Source organism: Colletotrichum navitas, assembly GCF_030913465.1.
Source record: "Colletotrichum navitas strain CBS 125086 chromosome Unknown LY79scaffold_349, whole genome shotgun sequence".
In the NCBI taxonomy this organism is placed as follows: domain Eukaryota; kingdom Fungi; phylum Ascomycota; class Sordariomycetes; order Glomerellales; family Glomerellaceae; genus Colletotrichum; species Colletotrichum navitas.
The window spans coordinates 853-11,035 of record NW_026850895.1 but is presented as its reverse complement, the minus strand read 5'-3'; the positions used below and the strand labels follow the sequence as shown (position 1 = coordinate 11,035).

General features: G+C 40.9%; 3 protein-coding genes across 3 annotated transcripts; all 3 read right to left on the bottom strand.

Moving 5' to 3' along the window:
- Window positions 1-3,741: 3,741 nt before the first annotated feature.
- LY79DRAFT_574286 (uncharacterized protein) lies at window positions 3,742-4,908 on the bottom strand. Its single transcript, XM_060559572.1, has 4 exons — window positions 4,827-4,908; window positions 4,678-4,737; window positions 4,177-4,545; window positions 3,742-4,083 (listed from the first exon to the last, which is right to left on the bottom strand). Exons 1-4 carry the CDS (start codon window positions 4,871-4,873, stop codon window positions 4,023-4,025), a joined length of 537 nt encoding a protein of 178 aa, XP_060406633.1. The 5' UTR covers window positions 4,874-4,908; the 3' UTR covers window positions 3,742-4,022.
- Window positions 4,909-7,589: 2,681 nt separating this feature from the next.
- On the bottom strand, window positions 7,590-8,626 carry LY79DRAFT_585569 (uncharacterized protein; the record flags this gene model as incomplete). The annotated part of the gene is made up of 2 exons (XM_060560508.1): window positions 7,590-7,954; window positions 8,536-8,626. 2 exons carry the CDS (start codon window positions 8,624-8,626, stop codon window positions 7,590-7,592), a joined length of 456 nt encoding a protein of 151 aa, XP_060406632.1.
- A 207-nt stretch (window positions 8,627-8,833) lies between these two features.
- On the bottom strand, window positions 8,834-9,610 carry LY79DRAFT_531554 (uncharacterized protein; the record flags this gene model as incomplete). The annotated part of the gene is made up of 2 exons (XM_060556259.1): window positions 8,834-9,301; window positions 9,380-9,610. Coding segments are annotated over 2 exons (699 nt in total), but the record flags the coding sequence as incomplete, so codon positions are not given.
- Between the last annotated feature and the right edge of the window lie 573 nt (window positions 9,611-10,183).

Sequence of the window (10,183 nt, the reverse complement as noted above, 5' to 3'; positions counted from 1 at the left end):
TTAAGGAAGTTTACTAACACTAATATATAAGGTAATTAACTTCTAGTTAAAAAGTATTAGTAAGTTAGTATATTAACTTATTATTATTAAGGTAAAAAACTATTAACTTTATATAAGGATAAAAGTACTTAGTAAGCACTAGAGAGCTAAAGAGACCTAACTATATCTTAGAGGCTTACTTAATATAGCTAAAGTAAAGGCACTATAAGGAAAAAAAGAAGTAGTTAAAGCTAGAGATAAGGAAATATCCTAAAAGGGGGTTATATAGAGAGTAGTAAACTACTTATATAATAATATAGTAACTATAGAAAGACTAGATATAATATATAAACCTATAAGGTAGTTTAGGATAATAATAAAGGATAAGGTAATATATATTTTTAATTAATTTTATATAATCTAGTTAAATTAACTTATTAAAATAATAAAAAGGTAAAAAAAGTAGCTTACTTACTATATTAGCTTACTTACTATATATATATATTATAATATTTTATATAGTAAAAGGACTAAGCTAAAGATAACCTTTTAGCTAGCTATTAAAGTAGTTAATAATACTACTAGTCTAAATAGCCTTATACTTATACTATTAGTCTTTAGTGTTTACCTATAAGTCTTGAACTTATTATTACTTTTACCTACTTTAACTAAAAAGGCTAAAGTAGTAAAGAAGATAATAAAGGCTATACACTAAATCTATATAAGAAAGTAAGTTAATAAAGTAATAGTAACATATAATAGCCTAGATACCTTTATAACTATAGTACTTTTTTTTTAATCTAAGGTCTATATATAGTATAAAAAGAGAGGTTAATAAGGACCTTTTTACTTTATTACTAATATTAGTACTAACTCTACTATTAATTTACTTTATAGCCTAAAGACTTTTTAGTTAACTATTATTAAGTTATATTTTAAAAAGGCTAGAAATTACTTACCTATAAAAGTAAATAATAATAGTAGTAAAGAAACCTAACCTATGCCTATAAAAGAAGTATATAATACTATTATAGTTAACTTTAGCCTATAATAATAATAGCCTAAATAAAAAGTTAGCTACTTATAAAAGTATACTAACTTTACTAATAAAATAGGGCTTTATATAACTACTTCCCTATAGTAATAGCTACTATATATATTATAAGTAAAGAGAAGGCTAACTAGCTATTAGTAATTAACCTATATAAAAAAGGTATTATTATAACTATAAGAAAACCTTTTAAGTAGTCTAATATAGCTAAAATTTAAAGGCTTATTACTTATAGCGTTTTTTAATTTATTTACTATAATAAAGGTAAGTATAGTAATATATATATATTTAAATTATAAATAGTTAATAAAGTTAAAAATAAAAATAAAAAGCCTTATAAAAATTATACTTTATAATCTAAGGGTATATAGATAATAGTAAAGAGGCTATTCTTATATAATTACTTACTATTTAATAGGCTAACTAGTACTTTATTTTTACTATTACCTTATTATTATTATATAATAATAGTTTTTTACTTTAGTTATATAATATTACCTAGGTGTATACCTAGTTAATTACTTTATTAAACTATATTATCTTTATTTATCTTCCTATATAGATTTAGTACCTTTACCTAAAGAGGACTATTATATAAGTAGTAAAGCCTCTATATAGTATTATAGAGGTAGGCACTTACTAGTAAGTAATATATAGTTACTACTATAAAGAAATACTCTAGATAGTTACTTTAATATATAACTTATACTTACTAATTATATTACTAAAAAGCCTAGACTTTAAGGTTATTAATATATAGATTAATAATACTATTACCTTTTTAAATAGAACTTTTTTTACTTATAAGGCTAATAAGCTTACTAAGGCTATATTTATAGCTAAAGAGAAGTAGATCTTTACTAGTAATAACCTCTTTATATTTAATAGTAGTATAGTCTTATTAACTACTAATAGTAAGCTACTATTTTACTAAAAAGGCTAAAGTAAAAAACTTTAGCCTATTAATAAAAAGTCCTTATAAGTAATAAAGTAATATATTATATAATAAGTCTATAGTATATATATTATATTAGTCTATTAACCTAAAGCTTACTTTAACTACTTTATTATAGTATAATACTAATTACTTAGTATAAAGAAGATTTAGGTACTTAACTAGTATATTATCTAGTAAATAAATAACCTTAAATAAGGACTATTATTTTACTTACTTAACCTTAATATTATAAAACTTTTTATCTTTATTAATAAGTTATTTATAAATAATAAAGATTTAACTTTATAACTAAAGTTTATTATTATTCTAGTAAATAAAGCTATTATAAGTAATAATAATAGTAATAGCTTTATAGTAACTAGTAACATTATTTACTTTAGCTTAATAAAGTATAAATAAGTAACCTAAAGTATATTAGCCTTAAGGATCTATAGTATAGTTACTAACACTAATATTACCTATATAATTAGTATAATCTTAGTAATAATAACTAACTACCTTAAGATTCTTTATATACTAATTATCTTTTATATTAACTTATACTTACTTTATAAGTACCTTATTAAGTTAAGTATAATAAATAAAAAAAGGCTTATAATAAATATTATAGCCTTATAGTAGTTATATAAGTAATATAAAGTCTATAAAGTCTAATAGATTTAAGGTAATAATAATTTTACTAATAGATTTATAAAGTTATTACTAAATAAGGTATTAAAATAGCTAGTTAGTAATAAAACTATAAAGATTAAAATAAAAAAATAAGTTTTATATACTATATAATAAGTTATATAAACTAAAAGTATTATAATACTTTTAAGCCTTTAATTTTTATTATATTTCTAGGCTTTTTAGTTACTAGGTAATATTTAAGTTATTTAGCTATTTCTTTTTATATAAGAAAGTTACTAGTGTTAAAATATTTATTACTAGTAAAGGGTAAAGCTAATCTAAGGTTATATAACTAACTTTAGTAGCTTACTTACTTACACCTCTATAAATATCTATAGTAACTACTAACTTTAAACTTCTTCTTTATTAACTATTATACCTCTTTTATATTAATAGTAATATATGCTATTTACTACCTCTAGTTAACTAGCCTATAATACTAATAGTTAGTGTTATTAAAGAGCCTGGCTAGGAAGAAAGGGGAAAGATTATATTATAGGCTAACGTAGTGTAGTTACATGCTGACCCGCTTGCGCCTAAATGTAGTAAGCAAGGTACATATATAGCAGGATATATATATTTTAGCCTTAGAAGCCAGCTCTTTAGGTCTCTGTAGGCTAAGACGACTTTGCGGCGAGTGGCCTTGGCGTATACTAACAAGGTCTAGTTAGCATGATCCACGCAGTAGTCCAGGTTCTGACATGTGAGGTATATGGCGTTGCTGAGATGGTGAGACGTTGTAATCTTCTTGACAGCGCTGTGTATCTCCTGGATTACTTTTCTTAAGGAAGTTCAGGTTTGACTAAAAGACAGCAGTATAGTACGAGTGGAGAAAGGGTGGTCTAGTTAATAACATAAACTTCGTGCAACAATAACATACCAGACTAGCATGCGGCCCCGAACCAATGCGTCAATAGTTCAGAGTGTATTTATTAGAGGAGAGCCAGGGTCTTCAGCGCGATGATATCCATAGAGTAAGGTGTTAGAAATACATTTACCAGTCCTAGGTCTTGAGGAGACTGGTCAACATAAGGACTGGGTCTAGGGAGGGTGCATAGCTTCCTGGTTCATCCATGACGCTGGGGTTAAACATTGACTGTATTTCCTGTTGTTCACCTGTCTATCTGTCTGTCCATCTATTTCCAGCCTCATCCTGATTACGCCCCGCTGCACATGGGTCGCCTCCCCCAACTTTCCTATCTTGACGAGGATGGATGAGTCGCCGTTGAAGATGGTGCCTGAAATCCCTGGATTGCAAGTCGGTCATTCTTCCAGGCGCCCGCGAGGCGCGTGAGAAGTTCATGGAAGACCCCGCTATCGATTTCCATTTCGGCCATCGTCGCTGCCAGGTGAGCGACGGAGCTAGGCAGTCCCCCCCTGTTGGTTTCCGTATATCCGAGGCTTCTGGGCCGTCCAGATACGCCTGTGCTGATCAGAAATCTGGCTCAAATGTGTTCTTACAAAGGAGAAAGGTGGTGCGGCCGGTTTCCCGGTGCGGAGAGAGGAGGCTGCTTACATCTCGTAGAATCCGGCGGTTTTTGGGACTTTGGCACTGACGCTACCGGGGATAGATACTTGGCGTGAGACACCCAGGCTGAGGTTGGTGAACCCTTGGTTCTGCAGTGCAGCTTTGACCGGATCTGGATCTGTTGACGGCTGCGTGTGCGACGCCGGAGCCGATGATGCCGGCGTTTGCATTACGTAAGCTTGGGCCTGGAGCTGCATCAACCAGCCCCCTGGCTGGAGGGTCAGATAGGCCTCTCGGTACAGCCATGTCAGGTCGGCCATATTGCTCTGCATCGTCAGGAGATGGACCGTGGCAGCTGTGCCATCAGCTGAGGCCTTGGATTGGTTTGCTGTAACAAAGTCGATGGGCGTGCGTCTTCTAGACGTCAATATCTCAGCTAAAATGTGCAACGACAGACAAGGTAGGGATAGAGTGGAGTTATTAATAGCCCATGAGTAATGGAGGGGTAGAGGGAAAGGTCAGGGGTAAAAGAAGAATAACTATAATCACTCTTGATGTCGGCGAACACAGGACTGCAAACTAAACAAGTCATTGGCTGCCTCGGAGTCTCTGTGGGCCGGGTGGTCCTCCGCCCAGGTCAGCACACTGCCTATCCTCGTCCTCTCTGGGCAATGATGGGAGTCTCACGGACGACGTACAGATTGTTGACAGATGACGACGAAATAGATCCAGGCAGCTTGAGCATGCCATTCTCGAATGCTTCTAGAAAGGTGTTGTGTATGTCTTGCAGGCGGGCACGTTCGGCCGGCTCGTCCTGTGAGGCGGGTGTCACTACGTAATCAAGCACCTGGGGTGAATCTAGCTGCTAGGTAGATGGGCATGGTATAGAAAGAACAATCAGAGTAGCAGACTTACAATTCCAGGTGGAAGCATAAGGGGCACCCACACGCGATGCGCAAGGTACTCTGGATGGGTCTTGTTCGCGGTGCGCGGGGCACGGGGCAATGGAGGAGGCGACATCACATAGGGGCGGGCGGCAGACCTTTTCTTTTACTCCGACTGGTCAGGCAACTCTGGGCCCCAGGAGGATGTCAGGCGAGAAGTGGCGTGAGTATGACAAGCGCAACCGCAGGTTCTTGGGAAGAGACTAGAGTAGTTTATTATATCATTTCTGGCTGTCCGACAGAAGTTGATAACGCACCATAGTACTATTAGGATGAGAGAAGAGGAAATTAGGCACCACTGGGAGAAATAAGGGCAAGAGCAAGGAAGCACAGAAACACACAGAAAGACTATGTAACCCAACCAACCACCGTATCCTCTGACCAGATTCAATGTCCACTTTTCTATGAACAAGTACCTATGGGAGGTGAGGCAGCGGGGCGCTATAGCTGGGCTGACGTTGAAGTAAATAAGTAAACAAGTAAACATTGATAACAAGACAAAATGCGTGTGTGATTGGAGGAATTGGCGCCCATGACCCCCATGTCCCAGGAAGTGGATGGTGATGTATGCTGCTCTTGAGCCTGATAAAGTGTCATGGTGATGAGAACCTGGGCATTAAGCCTGGCTGCTAACCTAGTGACTTCCAATGTCTGTCTGACCTATCCTCTTTAGACGTAAGTAATTAATACTATGCACAGATAGATATATAATAGCGTTTAAATACCTTAGCAGACTAGCTTTACTTTAATTAGTAACCCTTATAGTTACTGCTAAGTAAGTAGATTAAGTAGCTGTTTAGAGTTAGGGATCTAAGATTAAAGTGTATTAAATAGAGCTAAGTCTAACTAAAGTTAAGTTATAGACTACTGTTAATAGAAGTAAAGCCTAGTAAAGGATCTTTATAGAGTCTAGACTAACTAATAGGATATAGTGCTATATAGTATCTCTATTTATATGTGCGTATCCCCTTAACCCTTGTAGTAGAATAAGCTAAGTTAGAAAAGTTAGGTTCTTAACAAATGACTTTAATTAAAGATGTATAATACTCTTGTAAGGGGTAGTTAAAAGGTAATATAAGTAATGACTTGCAGCTATTACTATAGTATACTTAAATTACTAAAAGAGTAAAAGAGACATAATCTATAGCTAAGGCTACGTTTGCTTTTATAGAAGCGTAAAAACAAGGACTAGAGAAAGTAGCTACTAAGTCCTATATTGTTTTATATATAGACTTGTCCTTAAACTATTAATTATAATACTACTAAAGAGGAGTAGTAAGTTATTATTATAACCTTATGTATAGTGTATCTAGAGATATAGTGTTTAAAAGACGAGTCACTAGTATAGGCCAGCTAGGCGCCATATTAAGTATACTATAGGATAAAGAGAATCACATAGAAATGTCTAGTCTCAGGTGAGAAGATAATAGGGGGCCTTAATCCTGCTCTTTTTACGCAGGCAGACGGCAACAACGCGGAGCAACTCTCATCTCCAAAGGGGGAAGAAGATGATAACACAAAAAAACACACAAAGGTAAGCGAAATCACAGTTTAGCCATAACGTCCGCGACGTCCACAACCACCACAGCCTCCTCAGCCTCCTCGGCCACCCCAACCGCCACTCGCCATCCCCCCACCCAAGCTTAAGCTCTAACTACAAAAAGGATCGTTATCACTCTCTTAGGCGTTGGCGGCAGCAAACCTGTTCATAATGGCCTCAGTGGCCTAGCGCAACTCCTAGGCAATGGCGCTTCTCTGCGCTAGGGTAAAGAAGTCAGCAGCGCGGCGCAGACGCGCAGAGGCAGAGGAGCTGGCACCGTTGGAGACAGCAGCAATGGCCTCGTCGACAGACTAGTAAGGCCAGGAGCAACAGGTGGCAGGGGCAGGGCAAGGCGCAGGCGGGACTGGGTCGTCGACCTCGTTGTCCATGTCCAGCTCGTCGATTTCGTCGTGGCTGGGCAGGCGATCATAGCCGCCGTCGTCGTCGTCGTCGTCGTCGTCGTCGTCGTCGCCACCAAAGGGGTCCTAACGCCTCCAAAGAGAGCCAAGAAAGGAAACACGGCCCAAAAAACAGCGCAGGTAGTTCAAGTTAAGGCCCCCAGACAGAATCAGTGTCTCTGGGTGGCCTGTGGTACAACAGGCAGGAGTGCTCAGGAGCTCGTTGTCCCAGTTAGCGCCAGAGCCCTCCTCATCCTAGTCTAATCTTTGTCAACCTTAATCTCCCTCTTCGTCTTCTTATTCTTCTTCTTGTCCTTACAGTCCTTCTCCTTCTTGGCCTTCTTCTCCTTAGGGTCCTTCTCCTCCTTCTTCTTCTTGGCGCTCTTCCTACTGCTCAATAGTCTCCAGCACCTGGCGCCACTGGCGGAGGGTGGCGTCAAACTAGGCGCAGACCCAGGCTGGGATCGGCGCAACTAGGGCAGGAGCAGGGGGGAGGGGAGGGGCAGGAGGGGCAGGAGGCAGGCGCCTGTAGTCGATACAGGCGTTCCAAATCACCTCACAGGTAAGGTAAACGTTGCCCTACATAGCAGCGCAGAGCACGCCAACAGGATGGGGGCCAGGAGCTGGGTTCCACAGCCGGGGGAGCCACTGGGGACCCCTGCTGTCGGCAACGAGGGCAGAGAAGTTCCGCATCTCCCTCAGGAGGGATTCAGGGAGGTTGCCCAGGGGCAAGAAGGCAGGCGGGCACCAGTCACCGTTAGGCCAGAGGTTGGCGGGGTCAATGACGGCGGCGGCACGCAGCTCGCGACCCAGGAACCGGGCCTCTCCTTTGAGGTTGGTGAGGAGAGTGGCGGAGGCGCGCGAGGCCGAGACAGGGTTGATGCCGTGGCCGGGGACCACGGTCTGGTTGACATACTGCCGCACCGAGCTACTCGTAGGTGTGGCTGTGTAGGGGAATGTTTAGACAAAGTTCTGTTCACACCAAGTCAGCCACGTGTTAAATTCACACCATATCCAAGCTATTCCCAAGGCCTCTCTCTCGCCGGAGCTGTAGACTGTTCAAGCGACTCAACAGGGAATAACCGTATCGGGGCGAGGGGAGGGGGGGGACGAGGCCGGAACTGTCGCCGCTGCGGCTGTTGCGGCTGTTGCTGCTGTTGCTGCTGCTGTTACTGCTGCTGTTGCTGCTACTGTTGCTACTACTGTTACTACTGCTGCTGCTGGTTGTCGTTGTTGGTAGACATGGTGATGGTCGGGGCGGGCGCAAGAAACGACTGGAAGAAGAAGAAGAGGAGGAGAAGTAAAAAGAAGAAACGAGTGGGCTACTATAGTGGTTAGGAGAAAAGAACGCAACAAGACGAAGAAAAGAAGGTCGCGGACAATAAGACGAAAAATGGGCGGGCGTATTGTCATGGGCTGTTGAGTCCTATAGAAGGAAGGAAGAGGAAAGAAGGGCAACAAGGGCTATAATACCTTGGATCAGGAAAAGAACTAAACATATATAACAGATTAATCCTTCATTTACCGCCACCTTGGCTATCAGGCTTTACTGTCCATAATCCTGCATTGCTTATATCACCAAGCTCATGCCATAGTATTAGATATTGTCCTCTCATAAGATTCTTTCTACTGTGTATACTACAGACTATCTAACATCGTCAAGATAGCTAGGCAAATATAGCTCCTGCTCTCAGCTCATTATACAAGTAGTGGATTACATAGGCCATAAGGTGTAGACCCTTAGCAGCAGTAAAAGCTGCTGGCTCCTTAGGCGTAAACTTGTAATCCTTCATGTCTCTTTCCTAGTTCTTGATACAGCACGCCTATTCTGATTCTCTCCTATTGGGATCTACCCACCAGCAGTTAACTAGAGAACTAAGGCGACAGGTCTCTATCATAAGCCGGTGTGCAGCCTTTTTCTTGTCTTTAGTATTAATAATGGTACTAAGACAAGTCAGGGAGGACATAAGGCGCAAGGATTCTATGCTAAATAGCTGGCTGCTGTGAGCTTTATTAGCTACTCCTAGTGACAGACAGGCGTAATGCAGACTATAGAAACCGTCAATGTCAGGCCAGTCATGTAGAGGTCCATTCCTTCTAAGTACAGAGCTAGGCGAGTCTGCAATCCAGTCGACAAGGTCTGCAGCGCCAGTTGCAGCCATGATGTGAAGGCCTGTGACGCCCTGAGAGAACTCAAAAGGGCGATCCCAAATGGCTCCGCGGAGCATTAGGATCTTTGCTGTCGAATGATGGCCGTGGGAAAGCGCCACGTGCAGAGGGGTAGTACGGAACTTATGTAGAGTGTCACGATGTGATATAAGGCGTTAGTTGTGTTGCTGCGACTAACGACGTCGTTTTTAGCGCGACACAGCATTAATGCAGGGCGATGGACACAGGCAAAGAAGCTGGGCCTCTGCGTCGATAATGAGGTTGACACTATCGCAGCGGTCGAGAATGTACTCGACCAAGTTATCGTGGCCTGCGCGTGCAGCCGCGTGGAGTGGGGCAGCGAAGTAGGTTTCTCTGGGACTCTCTGGGTCAAGGGGTGGCGGCAAGTGTGCTTGGTGCTGGTCAAGACAGGGCCAGCGGACTGCGAGGCGAACGCCTAGGAGGAAAGAGACGAGGGACTCGGGGACGTGTTGGAGCAGGCGGTGTAAAAGGTCGAGACGTCCAGAGGTGACAGCTTATAAGAGTAGAGGCTTACGGTCGTAGGATGGCTGACTGAAAGGAGGAAATGGTTAGTATGACGGACAGTTAGAAGACGGAGAGACGGAGAGACGGAAGATGCTAGGGGGGGTCGTCCATACCCACCTGCCGACACGCTTAGCTAAGGGTCTTTAAAGGCTTCAACGGCACAAAAAAGGCGAAGTGGATATTGACGGAGAAAAGCTTCTTGGCGATGGACCACCTAAGATGCGACGAGATCGAAGGCGATGGCTGCAGTATGCAGCAATGGGTTCGCAAATGCATGGCACTCGCGTGAAGTGGCGGCCAGTGCGGCAAGGTCACACATCCTGGTAGATAAAAGGGGACTGCCAAGGGCAGGTCAAGATAGACACACAAGGGACAGGGCAATATGTTCCAAGAGATTGAATAGCAGAAGCAGCAATGGCGCCATTGATTGCGGCGACGGGAGTGTAAATATCGATTAGGTAAGGTATATTCGTGGTACA

Bases quoted from the DNA above. Each gene is read 5' to 3' on its own strand.
- LY79DRAFT_574286 (XM_060559572.1), bottom strand. From the start codon at position 4,873: ATGCTCAAGCTGCCTGGATCTATTTCGTCGTCATCTGTCAACAATCT. The intron at 4,738-4,826 runs GTACGTCGTCCG...CCCGGCCCACAG, and splicing joins TCGTCATCTGTCAACAATCT to AGACTCCGAGGCAGCCAATG. The intron at 4,546-4,677 runs GTGATTATAGTT...ATTGACGTCTAG, and splicing joins TGTGTTCGCCGACATCAAGA to AAGACGCACGCCCATCGACT.